Source organism: Syngnathus leptorhynchus, chromosome 4 (assembly GCF_054491065.1).
Source record: "Syngnathus leptorhynchus isolate UIUO chromosome 4, UIUO_Slep, whole genome shotgun sequence".
NCBI classification, from domain to species: domain Eukaryota; kingdom Metazoa; phylum Chordata; class Actinopteri; order Syngnathiformes; family Syngnathidae; genus Syngnathus; species Syngnathus leptorhynchus.
This window is the reverse complement of record NC_141198.1, coordinates 18,684,019-18,699,662: the sequence shown is the minus strand read 5'-3', so window position 1 is coordinate 18,699,662 and position 15,644 is coordinate 18,684,019. Positions and strand designations below refer to the sequence as shown.

Genomic DNA, 15,644 nt, shown 5'->3' with positions numbered 1-15,644 from the left:
GCCCGCCGACGACCTCCTCCGTCAACTCCTCAGGCCAATTTTGCAACTTTGAAATCGTAGACTAACACACACCCAAGCAATTCCACCAACACTCGTGATATTTAGTCCTTCTGCATTTTCATCGTGTGTTGTATTTTGGGCGATGACGTGGAGTGCCCTACCAGATCCAATAGAAAGTGCTGTTTTTATTTCATTAAAAAACAAAACAAAATAAACATCTGTAAATAATTTGCAGGGTTTCTTTTCAGACCGTCCTTGCAAAGTAGTGCTCAAATGATATGTATTAAAACTTCACGCCTCGAACACCAGAGTATGCATGTGAGCAGTGTAGTGTGGGTTTTGTCCACTTGGTGTCGCCACCCTCACGTTCTGCAGTATTGCCTGTCTGTGATTGAACGGGCGCGACTTGGCGAGTGAGTGACTTGTGGGTTTGTGCCACCCCGTGCAATGATATCATTTTGAAAAAAGCAATCGGCCCAGCCCAGCCCTCTGGATTGTGTTGATTTGATTTGAAGTAGGCCTGCCTGGGGATCCGGTCAAACTATGCATTCAAGCGTAGCCTTCTTGTTTTCCCACCATGACAAAAATGAAAAGGAAAATAGGTGATGTTTGTAGTCGGAAACAAAAGAGACATTGGTCTGATCCATTTTTCTTTTAGAATTAATGATGAACACGCACTAAATTAGGGAACATATCCAAAAGTGGCTTTTTACCGTCGGTGTACAATTCAGTGGTGTTTTCGGAGACAAGTTGAATTCTCCCGTCGAGTCAATTTTCCACCCTTCTGTACAAGTTTGTGCTGTGAAAAGCAATGTTTGAGTGTTCAATAAAGTGTGACAACATTTTCAGATCCTATTTGATTGTGTCAAATGTCCCGTCAACAGCGTGCAGCGTGAGATAAATAGACTGGGTGCTTGGCCTGGCTCTTGCTGTCAATCAGATAGAGCTGCTGCTTCTTATGATGCATCACCATCTCCTCCAGGCTGGTGAAAACCTGAGAAAGTCGGATTTATCAATTGGACAGGTTTACCAGCTGCGTCTGGGCCCGAGGGGGTCAAACTTATGGCCGTCATTCAATGGGAGTTCACCTCTTCACTTTTCTTGCCCTCCTTTCCCAGAGCAAAGCCTTGCATGTCCTCCAGAAAGCGGACGGGAATGTTGTAGACCTTGTGACGGTAGAGCACAGCCAGGGTGAAAGGTTGGCGGGCGTTCTGGGCCGAGCTGTGTCGGATGAGGAAGGTGCCGTCCTACAAATCCGTGCAATCGTTTTAGTTCAAAAACTCCATCGGATAGTCAAATACATCTGCGAGGACAAATTCCTGAAAAAGACATTTTTCTTGAACATGAAAGGATTAGCGTGCCTTATTGACTCTAAGTAAAAGATCCTCTGCTGCTTTCCTGTTGCAATCACCAGCAAACCATTCTTTGCCCTACATGAAAAAAGATACGATGATTATCGTGCAATTGATGAAAAAAATGATGCAGCTTTTTTTTTTTTTATTACCTCATTTGCAGATTGGCTGCTTGTCCTCCCACCACCAGAAGCTCGAAACAGAAAATAAGAGTTTCATCAAAACTCAGACTCAATCTGATCTAAGCTTGAGCTGACTTGCTTACTTCCTAAATAAGTGCATTGACAGCATGAATATGAAGAGGATTTTTACCTGATTTGACCTCTGTCAATGAAGGCAGGAAGGAGTTCTGAAAGAAAGGAAATACTAAATGTAACTGTGCGCCATCGCTGTACTAAATTGCGCCAAATGCCAATGAAAGGTTCCTATGTTTGAAAGGGGAAGAGAACAGGGACCACTCACTGATTTTGCTCTTGGAAGTGGAGGCTTCATTCTGCACAGTCAAAGCATGCATCAATTTGCATCCAAGGTATTTAACAGAACCTCCGAAAAAAACGTGCGATACTTTTTTTTTTTCAAGATCGAATATTTGATAGGTCTTTACTATGCCTATTATTATTATGAAAGCGCTAGATGGGCAAAGACATACACGGGCGAATGGGCGAGTGCCATCTCGGTGGATGAAGACATTCTCACCGGGCCGCCAGGGGCCGGAGGGCAAGCTGAGGGACAGGAAATGAAATGAAGATCCTTTTGTGGAAAAGCGCAAACATTGAATCAACGTCATCTACGCGCCCTACCAGCTGCCGCTTCTAAATACAGGTCGTCGTTATCCCTCTGAAACACGAGAAGGAAAGGCACAGTGTTTGATGCTACGATGTAGCACTTTGCAGCCACAGATTTGCATCCCATTATTGATCGGAAATAAATACAACAATCAAATAAGATTCTTATGCAAGTATTTTCAATTCGAGTCTAAAACTTAGAAATGTGTTCATGCTGAAATGATTTGGATCTTGGTGAAGTTGGATGGTGAGACGGATAGAATACAGCATTTGAATGAATTTACCTGTTCTTCCGTCGGATCCAGGTATACGCCTGAAATGCAAAAGCGCTTTAAATGCCACTTCGTTTTGGGTGATGTGAAATGAGACCTGAGCACTTTGAAAACAAATGGCTCTTATTCTTGCTTTTGCTTTTGTGTTTGTTGACATAAGTGGCTGGCCGGCTGGCTGGCTGGCCGGCTGCACCTTCCTCCGTGGTGGACGTAAGAAAGGGAGCATGAGGAGGCGTCATCTTTTTCCTGCCAGGCTTGTCGTTTCTGTCCACCTCGGGTGCTGCTGAAGGAGATTCAACAACGTGACAAATTCATCTGGTTTTCTCAAATGTGGCAGCAAGCACTATTGGACCGTGCCGCCGCTGTAAAGTGTGCCTCACGTTTCTTCTCCTTAGCATGTTGAGCTTTCTGCTGAGGACAGAAGGCAAACGTTGTCATGACCGAGCAAATCTATTCCAAAAGGACCAGAAGCAGACAGCGTCACCTGAACTTTTCCACCAAGTCTTGACGCTAAGCGTGGTGGGACTGCCACACTGGAGGTTCGTTCTGCAACATTGAAAGAATAAAAAAAAAAATGCTCAGGTCCATTTTCTACAGCATTGAATTCTTCTCGTGCTTGAGCTGGAGCCTATTCGCTACGTAGTTGCTTGCTTCTCTTTGTTTTGGTTTTCTCTTGACAGTCCACTTCAACAATAAACAGCTTGAAGGCTTTTTTGGTTGTTAGCAATATAGGAGTAATGAATGTTCTTAGTTACCCATGTAAACGTTTTCTTCCACTTGTCTCGGCGGGACGGTGACACGCTCACACGGAGGAACTTCATACATGTCGTTCTCCTCCTCCTCCTCCTCCTCCTCCCCTTCTTCATCCTCCTGCCACTGAAATGTTTACAGTTGCCTGACAAGTTCCCATTCAACAGGAGTTGGAATTGGATTGGTTCATTCTGAACACAGTCAATGGCCATATTTGTGGTTGGAGTCTGAATCTGAGGTGAAAACGCTTGACTTACAAATCCATGTTGTTTCCACCCAGAGTCCTCATTGTTGCCTGAAACAATGACACGCTTGCTAATGGAGGACTCAAGCAAATTGATGACCGCACTTATCAGAGGGAAGTGACCTCACCTGTCCTTCTGGGTGGCGCTGGAGGGCCTCTGAAAAAAAACGCTCGAAACTCAAAGCTTTCCACAAGTGTAGACATTTGAAGTCTTTATACTTACACGTTCTTCACTTTGCCAAAGAAACTCTGCCAGAAACAGAAAAGTATTTGGCTATATGTTCCCGATAAGTTAGGAACGTCTCGAAGGCACGCCGAGAATCATTGACTCGTCTTTACTGGTCAAATAGGAGTCAGGCAGATTTAGATTGTGGTGGGAAAAGTGTCGACATTGGCTAAATGATGAGATTCTTCCCGTTACGTGTGATTCCACTCCATCCTTCGTATGCCAATACAAGTAGCATGTCAATTGGAGACAATGCTGCCTTTCATGACATAAGAGAACCAGGAAGAAAGGTGTGGAAAATGATACCGGAGCTCGCTCGCTCACTCGCTTTTCCTCATTTGTGAATGATTCCCCTCAGAATTATCACTCGCAACAACAACAAAAACTAACCTAAAAGAGTTGAACTGTGAAAATCACTGATGCGCACACACCAAAATAACAAACAGACTGTACCCTGTGAAAAGGAAAGGAAAGAAAAAAACCTTATCATTGGCGTGAAATCTGCCGCATTCAAATGATTCTCGCTGACCGTCTACAGTGCAGTGCTTCATATAGTATATGAATTTTTGAAAGAATCATGTGTTGTACATCACTTTTTGAGGGGGAAAAAAAGTCATTAACAAGGGAAACAAAATGAACTCGGTACAACTAATGTGTGGCCGTACATTTTTTTTCTAAATATGCCACAAGGGCTCAAATATACTTCAAAGAAAAACAATTTAAGAGATGATCAATTATAATCATGATGTTATTTGATGAGAAAATTGAGATGAAAAAAAGGAACATTCTATATGTCAAATCATATCATACATTACCATTTTCATGATTTGGAATGAGAAGTGGAGTGATGAAGAAATGGACGTCTTGGTTTGGTATCCCGCATGCGAATGCGCTCAAGCAACGCCAGTGCACGCATTTCAGCTGAACTCATTTGCATTTCCTTACCTGCCCTGGCACCGCCCCTCCGTCATCAGATCACTTTTTTGGGGGGGGTGTAAAAAAAAAAAAAAAAAGGAAAACAGACATTGAGCACAAACTAGAATCGTACAGCTGAAAAAAATCTCAAAAGCCTGCAATTTGAATTGGGGTGTGTAGACTTTTTATAATCACTGTACTCTTAACACAAACTTTAGTCAGTCCAAATATTTATTGTGTTTTACCAGAAAGGATTATCGAATATATTATTTACAGCACATGATTTTATAGAATACATATAAATATTAAATTAGTATAAAACGACCTTTGTGGAAAATACAAATATTTGTATCGAGATACGCAATTACTGCAAACACGAAACAAGGCAATCATACAAACGTTATAATGTACGTACTTGCGAAGCTCCGTCCATATGTCGGGAGTGTTGTTATTAAAAAAATGTTTACAAGTTTAAAATGGATCAGAATCTGAACCAGCAGATTCTTATTTGTTTTGACTGTATGTCCCGCACAAGTCTTTAGCCATTCCAAGTGCACAGACCTTTACCGCTGTAACTTCTCCACAGAGTTGACTTGACAAAAACAATTGAAAACATCCGTGCATATCAACAAACTCGGATGACCTCAAGGACAGACGCGCTGGAACCTCAAGCGCAGGAAGTGAAGAACATGGAGCAACTGTGAGTGTTAAGAGCCCATGACAGAGGTTCCTCTGGGTCCCTTCAACCCTCTTAACAAGTGCTGCTCTCAAACATCCACCCATATTTGGATTTGGATACAACACGCATTGTCGGGCAAACGCGTGGTCGGTCATCTGGGTGCTCAGATGGGGTTGGCCGTCATTTTGCCGTGGATCCAGTCCACGTAACGGGTGACGCGGGTGTAGACGCCGGGCTTGTCCCTCTGGCCGCACCCGTCACCCCAGCTGATGACGCCCATCAGGGTCATTTTGTCGTCGGTGCGGCAGACGAGAGGACCGCCGGAGTCTCCCTGAGGGAGGGAGGGAGGGAGAGAGAGAGAAAGAAAGAAAGAAAGAAAGAAAGAAAGAAAGAAAGAAAGGAAGGAAGGAAGGAAGGAAGGAAGGAAGGAAGGAAGGAAGGAAGGAAGGAAGGAAGGAAGGAAGGAAGGAAGGAAGGAAGGAAGGAAGGAAGGAAGGAAGGGCGTTGTTAGGAGAATGGCTGGAATAGCGGACAATTTGCATCTATGGAAAGAACTTTTGATATGGCCAGTAAAAGATTCCCCATTGTCTAGAAAAATTCATGAAATAGGAGTGAGTATTTTGAAGATGTTTTGGATTTGCAGCAGCTGTATGTAGTAGGACAATGATTCTCAAAATGTTGCTCCCTCTAGTGGTAGAATCACTGAATTAGATGTTCAAGCTGGCCATTATTTTGGAGTGGCTGAAAGTTGACTTTTTGAATCAAATCGAGTTCATTTGTTTTTAACCTTTGAAGACATTTGCCTTGAATATTTTCGATTTGTTTTTTCTTTCCCCCCCAAATGTGTCTTCCTTTTTACAGTTCCTCATAACGATCCCATCCCATAGCCGTCATTCCGATTGGCTGGTGTGTGTAGATGAGTCCGTTATGGAGCCTCACCTTGCAGGCATCATCCAGACCTCTTGTGTCACCCGCACACAGCATGTTAGCGGTAACCGTACGTCCAGACAGCACAGCGGGGACACAACGCTCTCTGGGCCACAGGCGAACAAAACCTCTCTTGACACGCTCAGAGTAATGGGCAGAAACTAAGGAGGAGAAAGAGCAAGGTGAACATCGCCTCCAAGGTGAGCTGTGAAGCGAAGGTCAGAGGTCAGCTCGCGCACACTCGGAGTCTTTCCCGTAGCCTGAGATCTCGCACTCGGTCCAGTCGGGCAATACCAGGCCGGGTTCAGGAAGACACGCGGGGAGAACCTCTGGAGAGTTGACAGCGCACACGCCGATGTCTGTCTTGAGCTTCAGCAGAGCTGGAGACCGCATTGAATGCGAGAAAGTCAGAGCGGCTCACCAAAGGAGGAGAAGAACGCTCCTCTTACAAAGACGTGCTGTAGCAGCGGTGGCTAACGTTAGCCTCCCTCTTGCTAACGCTCACCTATGTCATTGTCGAACGTCTCGTTGTCAAATTTCTCATGGATCCAGTACTTTTCCACTTTGAAAATCTGCTCACTGCTGGAATTCTCTTTGCGGAACGTCCTGCCCAGAATGACCTCCAACTTTGAGGGTTTATCCCTGAACAAATGAGAGAGAACACACGTGAGCTTCACGGTGTGACGTGACATCCTCGCTCGCCGGGTTTATGTCGGGCAGGGCAGGGCAGGGCAGGGCAGGCTAGCGTTAGCCATGGTCCAGACAAAGTCTGCGTTTTTCAACAATATTTGATTATTATCACCTTAGCAACAAGTATTAGCATTATCGGCTAAGCTACGTACTCAAGTAGTCGTACGTCCATGTGCAACTTCTTACGTGGGCTCGAAGCAGTGCGCGGCAGACAGGATCCAACAGGAGTCGATGAGAATCCCCCCGCAGCGGTGGAAATGTTTCCGCAGACGAGCCTGGTAAACGTTAATGACGGCCTGCCAGGGCTGTTCCGAAATGTCGCTCTGGCGACCTCCGAACATGCGCAAGGTCGGCCGGCTCAGGGTGTTGTCCAAACGCTGGCCGCATATCCCTGAGGACGGAAGCACGGTGAGACCAACTGACTTGACTCGTCCATGAGGTCATCACGATGTCACACCTTGGTTGTTGTTGGTTACGGGGCCTCGAGGGCCCAGCGGCGTGATGGTAGATAGACGACCCGCTGAAAAAAAAAAAAAAGAGGGGGTGTGTGTGTGCAAAATGCCATCTGCATTTGTATTGGGGGGGGAAACAACAAAAACAAAAAAAAAACCAACTCACTGCATTTAGGCACATCGCACAGCTCCCAAGTCAAGCGCGTGTTCTTGTATACATGACACCACGGGCCTTGATCACCATCAGGATTCCTGTTGGACGGAAGCAGTTGCATTTCAGAAAGCATTGAAAATGATTGAAATCGGTTATTTTCCCACCTGCAGTAACTGTGGCTGCCGAGGCCCACGTCCAGGGCGTCGGACCGCCAAGCGTTGTTCAACTTGTGCGTGATGGCCGGAGAGTCCCACGGGAGACAGCGGGCGCCACTTTTAGTGAGGGACTCGGTGCCCCTGTACGTCAGACCCATCCCTCGCACGCATTCGTCGTACTTATCTGAAGCAAATCAAATAGGGGAACAACCATTAGTGAGTGCAAGCAATATATCATCGGGATATTACATGACGTTGTATTATATTATATCATATCATAATATTATATGATATCATATGAGGCGTTACCTTCTGAACACTTGGGCAAAGAACAAAACTCAAAGATGATTTGAGCGCCTTTGTAGGTATAGCACCAAGGAGCGGCGTCACGGTCGGGGTTCCTGAGAGGAAAGAAAATCCTCGGTGAGTCTTTGTGATGAAATAATTAGCTTGCTAGCGCTGGCAAACCTGCAGAAGTTGTGGTTGCCCAATCCCAGGCTGCTGGCGTCCATTTTCCTGGCAGTGAACTTCTTTTCCCTGAGCGCGGTGGCGTTCCAGTTGATGCACTCTGCTCCCGACTTGCTGATACTCCAGGTTCCGCGATAGGCCTCCCCGCTCCCCACCACGCACTTCTCTTTGGTGTCTGGCAAGAAACAGTTGACTGATTGGATACCACGCACTTGCCCTGGATGATTCTTGGCACCCATGTCTTATCTCGTTGATTTATTCGGAGCAGTTGAAGCCTATTTCCCGTCGCAGAAGATTTCTTCGCAGCATTTCAACGTTATCACTCTGACATTACTCGTCATTAATGAGTGGAAGCGGCAAGATTTCCTCAATGTCTTTGGACAATTTAAAAACAATCTTATTTATTGAGTCGGGCTTTCCTGAAGGCCATCGCTGCCTGTCGGATGGATGCGGTGTCTAACTGTCTCACAAAGAATTCCCCCAGAAATGAAAATTGTGATTTCACAATATAAAATGTATGATTAGGACTCGATCACGAGCGAGAGGCTTTGGACAGTTTTGAGCCGGGCCCTACTTACTGATCTCACACTGGGATCCACTGAAACCCGGGGGGCACTGGCAAATATAGTCCGAAGAGTACACGGCCTCCTTGCACGTCCCCCCGTTGTAGCAATGAGACGCGTAGCAGTCTGGAAGGGGCACAAAACAACAAAAGCGAGTCAAGCAAGTGTATGGCAAAGTATGGGATACTATCCATCACCGTGGCTGAAGTCTTCTTTTATTTCATGTTACAGTGCTGGCTCATGGCAAAACAGCCAAGGTGGAAAAACGCTTTCATGCAACTGCCAGCCAGGTTCTCCAGCCCTACGTGGGCTCCAAGCCTGCGCTGGCTGCCAGTTGCGTGAAAGCCTTTTTCGACCTTCTTGCGCAACCTGCGCTGGCTGCCAGTTGCGTGAAAGCCTTTTTCGACCTTCTTGCGCAGCCTGCGCTGGCTGCCAGTTGCGTGAAAGCCTTTTTCGACCTTCTTGCGCTGGCTGCCAGTTGCGTGAAAGCCTTTTCCGACCTTCTTGCGCAGCCTGAGCTCACAAGTTGGCCGACTGCAGTGTGGTGAAGGAGGCAAACGTGGAGGCTGCTGCTGAAAAGCAATGTCAGACGAAACTAGGCCTACAGAAAGATGACTGCGTGCGTGCTTGCGTGCGTGCTTGCGTGCTTGCGTGCGTGCTTGCGTGCGTGCGTGCTTGCGTGCGTGCTTGCGTGCGTGCTTGCGTGCGTGCGTGCTTGCGTGCGTGCGTGCGTGCGTGCGTGCGTGCTTGCGTGCGTGCGTGCGGGCAGCTACGAAGAAGGCAGAGCAAATGGAAAAAAAGGAATGCAGCGAAGACAACCAAGTCAAGACAGCGAGACTGCCATTTCTTTCTTTCAGCTGTGTTCTACGTATTTTCATCAACTAATCGGCTCTCGAGAATAATGTTGCATTTAATAAAAGCATTTTATGGTCACTTTGAATGGATTTTTGTTTCAAGAGTGCAAACCAAGTGATTGATTGTACTTGTTGAAAGCAAATTGCTCGCTCGCTCGCTCGCTCGTTCGCTCGCACTCACTCATGACGGGCACCACGTGACAAAATTCTCGTCCTCTTAAGGCACAACGGCAAAACTCCACACGCTGTCCCCTCCATCGCAGCCAAGTGTCTCGAAAATGATGCACGGCTAATGTCGTGCTATCCACACAACGTGCTGAGAAGACACAAACACACGACGAGCCAATCAGATGGCAAGAGTCTGACTTGTCTCAAGGAAAAACAAAGAAGAACAAAAGGCTGAGGTGATATGATTATGGGCCAAAGAAAAACAATGTCTGAGCTCACGGGAGGTGTCAGAGGAAGGTGAAGACTTCTGGATATGAACAATGAAAAGTGCCCGCCTGGATGTCTTCCGCTCAGGCTCACCTCGGTAAAAACGAGTTCCCCTCTTGGAGCGGAGGAGCTCCGCCTGTAAAAAAAAAAACAAAAAAAAATGTTCAAGACCAGGGTTGTTTGCTGCACTTTTCGCTCTATAAAATTTCAAGCTTTTTTTTGCCAAAGTAAAAACAATTCAACACTTATGTACAACGATATTTTATGGATGGATGAACAGCTGTGCGTAGTACTTACGCTGTCCGCTAGGTAGCAGAAGAGCGCGGTAAGGACCAATAATAGTCTTCTGGACATGGTTTCGGGAGGTCTTTGGAGCTCTGGAGTTCTCTGCAAACACACACACACACGCACGAATGTCATTAGACGGATAAGATTTTAGATTTACAAACGGGTGTAGAGATGAATATTGGCCTGAAACGTTGATCAAATGCACGTTTGCTTTGGCGTTAAGGGGTCGTCCTTCTCAAAACAGGCCTTCCTGTGTGAAGTTTGTATTTTTTCCTCTTTTTTTCAATGTTGACAGAAAATGGAAATTCTAATGAAATGATTGCCATTGCAGTTTATGATCAATTGCTTTTTTTTTTACCACCAATGCAAGTAAGGGTTATCAAATGCCCTCATACACTCAACATAAACATGTAATACAGCCAAATAAAGCAAGGAAGCTGACTAATAAATATAGCTAGTGTCCTTGTTGAATAAAATGGGTGGTGTTAATTGTGAGTCAACAATTGCAGGAAAAACAATTGCACAATTCCGCTTCAAATTGCTTTGTTTCCTTTTTGCTTGCTCGGGAGGCCGCTGGGAGGAAAGGGTGGGACAGGTGTGAGAGGAAGCGCCAAGCTGACTCTTTGACTCACACGGGAAGTCATAACACACTGGTCAGGACGCTCAGTCGGATGATGCGCTTGGACAATTCTGCAAACGTCCTTCTTCAATATACATCACAAGAGTGAAACATGCACCGCAGAGGAAATGAGAAGACAGCAGAGGAGGAAGAAAACATCAACCCTATTTGCCTTTGTATTGCTTGCGGAAACGATATCCACTGTGTGCGTTTCCTTTTGGAGTCTTTCACATGGACAGCAGCTGGTCAATCTCAAGTGTATGTTGAGTAACCACGAGTCAGTCATATAAGTGCAGTTGGCACCGTTTGTTGAGCTTTAGGAAATCAAATGAATTCAAGTCAGTCAGTCAGTCAGTCAGTCAGTCGCAGCGTGAAGGATCATTTGCGGGTAGTGGCATAAAAACACTCGGATGACGTGCCGTACGTATTGTCTTAAAGGGCCACGTTTGATTCATTTTATTTTGAATCTGGGCTAGGCCATTCATAGATGAAAGAATGGAAAAAAGTAGGGTACACCTTGGACCAGTTGCCAGCATAGAAGCAAGAAACTGAATGCGTGCTGCCTGCCAGGAAGTCAGCCGAGTAAAACAGTCCATCTGCTATCAGTGACTCAGCCTGTAACTAAATTTACTCAACAGTTCCGGTGGTCCACACACACACACACACACACACACACCATTGTCCAAATGTTTCTTGAAGTTGTTGTACCTTCTACCCTGTCATGGATACACAAGCAAGCAGTACATTGGCTGCCATTGCGACAAAAATGTCGCGAGTTTGTACTGTAAGCAAACAAACTGTCTGATCCTCTAATCTTGGGAAAGTTTTCGTTCTCTGTGAAGGCGGATCATTACGAGCCGAATAAGATCTGCTGCCTTGTTTATGAAATACATTTTCAAAAAGCGCACACTCACCGTTTAAAGGACGGGCCACTGGTGCGAATGAACGTTCCTATTGCCGAGAGCTTCAACCCCCCCGAAATGAACCTCACGGGCTATAGTTTCCTTTTTGTTTTCGCCCCTGTCAGTTGCAAACATGTGTTTCCTGCTCAAGCACTGGCTGGGAAACACATATCAAGCCGTGCAATACGCAAACACGCCCGCATCAGACGTGAGCATATGGAGTTTGGAGGCCCTGCCCTGCCCTGCTGGGCTCAGCTTCAGCCTCAAAATGCAATTAGATGACTTCCCAAGCTCAAAGGAAACAAGTATTATTCTGCACGCCATCTTGTTTTTTTTAACACGACATAGCCAGTTTACACCACGCACGACATAAAAGTCAAAGTCCGCTTTATTGTCAATTTCTTAAGGCACACAAAGAGATCGGGTGTTATTAATCGCGAGGAAGAAAACGGAATGATTTAAGAAAAATGGAATGATGCTTCTCAATCATGAAACATCAAAAAGAATTCTCGAAAGCAGTTCCGCTGTCAAATGGCTACTATTTTCCCGAGCATTTTTCATATCCCTACATGTTCTGGCCTTAATCATCGTGAATGCGGTTTGAAGATCATGTCGGGTTTTTTTTAGTAGGTCAAATCTGAGTGGAACAAGTGAAAACATCAACAGAGGATCCAAAGCCAGACACTGAGTCACAACATTGCCACGTTTGTAGGGCAAACACGTGCAGTCGCGAAGACAAAGACACGCACAGCCGGATTTGTGAAAAGCATCATTTGACCTCCATTTTGGAGTCTAGGGCGTGAGCACCAGGTGGCGGCTCAAAATGGGGAGGAGGCACCTGGCTGGGCTTGCCATCATTGATTAATTCCATGGGTTCACCATGACAAAGAAAATTTGCTCGATTGCATTTCTACTTGCTTAGACTCGTTGCCGCGAGTGCACCTTGGCGAGCGAATGCAACCGCTGAGCTTGTACGAAGTGGAGGTGAGACATGCTTGCCTTCTAAGTAAGGAGAAAAAAATGTGGAAGCCTGAAACGGTGAGAAAGTACACAGAACATACTTGCATTTTCGTGAGATAACGATTGTGATGATTTGATGTGTTGCAGTGGGGATGCATCAAAAACAGGACTGGACTTGGTGACCCATGATCTATAGAGTAAGAGGAACTGGCAGAGGAAACAGCAATGTATTGTGCTGCATTTATGGCCTATTCTCCCCACTTGCTCTTGTCCAGCAGATCATAACATGTTTTTTTGAACCCGTTGGACCTAAAGCTTCAAATTGACCATTGTTCTCTTGCACAGTGCTGTAATATGCTGCAGTATGTCAGAAAGCTACTTAGCAGGCATTATTCATTCTTCACAGTCACTCGGGGGGAGGGGAGGGGAGGGGGGGGGGGGGGGCGCCAGCTCTGTAAAAGTCCCACGGAGCATAAAGCGGCATTGTTGCCTCCATACCCCCCCCCCCCCTCCGCTCTGCCCCCCGACAGGCCTTCAAAATGAGAATGTTCACACAGAGGAGATGGGACATCTATATGGAAGGAGATGAAAGGGAGCAGCCAGAAGAGAGAAAGCAGTGCAAATTCCCAGAGGTCAGCATGAAACCAATGAGTCGCCCTGAGTCATCTCATCTTCCAGGACTGCACTGGAGACAGATGAAGACATTGATAGCTTCTGATAAAAGCGTAGACAATCTCCAAATTCCGATTCTGCTAGCAGCATAGAAACGGTCTTAACTCCCGTTTTAACCCGCTGACTTTGTGACTCACTGACATGGTTAACTCAAGTGACCATCGTGCCTGGAATGCAGATGACTTTGGCAATGTCAGTGTGCAGCGGTGCAAAGTATCACTGTGATGTTTGCATCCAAAGCGGGGAGAAGAACCGAGAATGCGGGAGGCTCAGATCTGACTCATTGCCAGGCTGCAGCCACATTCAGCTCGGACTGGCAAAAAAACAAAAAAAAAAAACTTAAGAGGACGATTCACAGATATGTAGGCTAGAAAGACAGTAAGACATCATGGATTTCAAAAAAACAAAAAAGTTTACACACCCCTGATTAAATGCCAGTTGTTCTATGAAAAAATGAGACCAAAAATGTATTTTTTCCCCACCATTAGTGAGATAGATAGATAGATAGATAGATAGATAGATAGATAGATAGATAGATAGATAGATAGATAGATAGATAGATAGATAGATAGATAGATAGATAGATAGATAGATAGATAGATAGATAGATAGATAGATAGATAGATAGATAGATAGTGCAAATGATGATTACACAAAAGCAATTTTCTGTTTTTACTATGAAGCAAGTGGTGCAGATTAGAAAAGAATGCACTAAAAGCATAGCGAGGTTAATATCCCGCTCTAAATTGGATATATACAGCATTCTGTCCATGCATAGATGTTTCTGTATCCATGCATCAACATTTATGCTCTATCTGTGATTTATTATTTGGCACTACATGATATATGATACACAAAATCAAAGCAATCTACGGTACTAGAAGAACATTGAAGCACGATTAGCCAACAACTATCATGAAACAAGACTTTCCACCTACCAAAAATGATCACGAGACCAGATTGAATTGGGACTGTGCATGTTCAAATCAAAGAAAAGAAGCACTTACCACCAAATAAGAGATGAGGAGGAGGAGGAGGATGTCAAACGGTTGCCTCGCTGCGAGTGAGCTTCTCCGCCGGTTGTTCTCACTTTTTAAGTGGGGAGGAGAGAGAGAGAGAGAGAGAGAGAGAGAGAGAGAGAGAGAGAGAGAGAGAGAGAGCGAGAGAGAGAGAGCGAGCGAGGGAAGGAAGGAAGGAAGGAAGGAAGAGAGGAGTGGAGACCAAAGATGAGTGGGGAGGAGAAAGGGTGTGTGCTGTGACCTCAGGGGGGGACTGCTGCTCTGATGATGAGCTGAGAGGAGGGGCGGAGTTTAGAGGCCAACATACAAATATGGAGCCTACCCTTTTTTGCTTATCTCCCCCTTTCGTAAAATTGACGTCATAAATCGCATATGAACGCCCAAGTAAAACCCATTTTGTTTTATCTCTAGAGATTTAAATATAATATATATATATATATATATAAAGAGTAAGCTGTTTCAATATCATTTGAAAACAGTCAGTCAACGCATAGTACTACATCATTAAAGTATGAGGTGATGATGATGATGTCATGAAACAAATGTTCACTCCTTTCTTTAATCATACATTCTTGTGAATTCTTCTTAGACTTTTGAATCACTGAAGGAACTACTCATGCTGGGGTAGTGTCCATAAAATGCATTGTTACATACTTTCCATAATATGGAGAGGATCACCATTTATCCTCCTTATTGTAAAAAAAATTTGAACTAGGTTATGATTCATTTTCCATCTGTCTGTGTCCTCTGGTGTTTTGCTAAGCTTGTTGTTCTTCTTGATTCTATGCCAGTCTGATGAACCGTTTGGCACCAGGAGTCATTTGTCACAACCACAAAATGTAATTCCCTCTTTCCTGTGGAAATCTGTCTCGAAAATGTCCCACAGATTTGAGAAGAAGAAAAAAAGTGCTGTGCTAATACATGTTCTTTGTTTACTCTTAGTTAACGATTTAAAATGTCCACATCAAATCTGTGTGATGGTTTGTTTCCATCTGTGTTAAATTAGCACTCCCTCTTCATGATAAGCATTTATGTTGGCAGATGGAATGTATGCAGGCAGGCAGGCAGGCAGGGAGCCACGCAGGCAGGCAGCCACGCAGGCAGGCAGCCACGCAGGCAGGCAGCCACGCAGCCACGCAGTCAGGCAGCCATGCAGCCAGCCACGCAGGCAGCCACGCAGGCAGCCACGCAGGCAGCCACGCAGGCAGGCAGCCACGCAGCCACGCAGGTAGGCAGCCACGCAGCCACGCAGCCACGCAGGCA

The 15,644-nt window shown here is 45.4% G+C and overlaps 2 protein-coding genes across 17 annotated transcripts; both read right to left on the bottom strand.

Moving 5' to 3' along the window:
• Positions 1-152: 152 nt before the first annotated feature.
• Positions 153-4,504, bottom strand: LOC147058684 (B-cell linker protein). 13 transcript variants are annotated; one of them, XM_085908907.1, is made up of 17 exons: positions 4,445-4,499; positions 4,020-4,083; positions 3,532-3,652; positions 3,417-3,454; positions 3,165-3,285; positions 2,894-2,955; positions 2,790-2,820; positions 2,543-2,692; positions 2,422-2,450; positions 2,153-2,189; positions 2,002-2,074; positions 1,815-1,845; positions 1,665-1,701; positions 1,505-1,545; positions 1,362-1,430; positions 1,089-1,247; positions 153-994 (listed from the first exon to the last, which is right to left on the bottom strand). In XM_085908907.1, the coding sequence occupies exons 3-17, from the start codon at positions 3,605-3,607 to the stop codon at positions 878-880; spliced, it is 1,071 nt and encodes a 356-aa protein (XP_085765033.1). In that variant the 5' UTR covers positions 3,608-3,652; positions 4,020-4,083; positions 4,445-4,499; the 3' UTR covers positions 153-877. The 13 variants fall into 13 exon arrangements, with proteins under 13 accessions (XP_085765033.1, XP_085765032.1, XP_085765031.1 ...); XM_085908906.1 differs by lacking the exon at positions 4,020-4,083 and having other exon boundaries at positions 4,445-4,504; XM_085908905.1 differs by having other exon boundaries at positions 3,532-4,083; positions 4,445-4,501.
• Positions 4,505-4,766: 262 nt separating this feature from the next.
• On the bottom strand, positions 4,767-14,431 carry plat (plasminogen activator, tissue). Of its 4 annotated transcripts, none has more exons than XM_085908879.1 (15): positions 14,370-14,431; positions 10,219-10,308; positions 9,934-10,057; positions 9,668-9,802; positions 8,648-8,758; positions 8,070-8,244; positions 7,911-8,002; positions 7,611-7,785; positions 7,459-7,544; positions 7,298-7,360; positions 7,027-7,231; positions 6,656-6,792; positions 6,390-6,530; positions 6,163-6,311; positions 4,767-5,554 (listed from the first exon to the last, which is right to left on the bottom strand). In XM_085908879.1, exons 2-15 carry the CDS (start codon positions 10,273-10,275, stop codon positions 5,387-5,389), a joined length of 1,818 nt encoding a protein of 605 aa, XP_085765005.1. In that variant the 5' UTR covers positions 10,276-10,308; positions 14,370-14,431; the 3' UTR covers positions 4,767-5,386. The 4 variants fall into 4 exon arrangements, with proteins under 4 accessions (XP_085765005.1, XP_085765007.1, XP_085765006.1 ...); XM_085908881.1 differs by having other exon boundaries at positions 10,015-10,057; XM_085908880.1 differs by lacking the exon at positions 14,370-14,431 and adding an exon at positions 11,743-11,984.
• Positions 14,432-15,644: the final 1,213 nt, after the last annotated feature.

Excerpts from the sequence above, each read along its gene's own strand:
- LOC147058684 (XM_085908906.1), bottom strand. The coding sequence starts at position 3,607 with ATGTCTACACTTGTGGAAAGCTTTGAGTTTCGAGCGTTTTTTTTCAGA. Across the intron at positions 2,956-3,164 it reads GGAAGAAAACGTTTACATGG|AACGAACCTCCAGTGTGGCA; the intron begins GTAACTAAGAAC and ends TCAATGTTGCAG. Across the intron at positions 1,702-1,814 it reads CACTTCCAAGAGCAAAATCA|AACTCCTTCCTGCCTTCATT; the intron begins GTGAGTGGTCCC and ends CCTTTCTTTCAG.
- plat (XM_085908879.1), bottom strand. The coding sequence starts at position 10,275 with ATGTCCAGAAGACTATTATTGGTCCTTACCGCGCTCTTCTGCTACCTA. Across the intron at positions 8,245-8,647 it reads TGGATCCCAGTGTGAGATCA|ACACCAAAGAGAAGTGCGTG; the intron begins GTAAGTAGGGCC and ends GTTTCTTGCCAG. Across the intron at positions 7,232-7,297 it reads CGTAACCAACAACAACCAAG|GGATATGCGGCCAGCGTTTG; the intron begins GTGTGACATCGT and ends TTCCGTCCTCAG.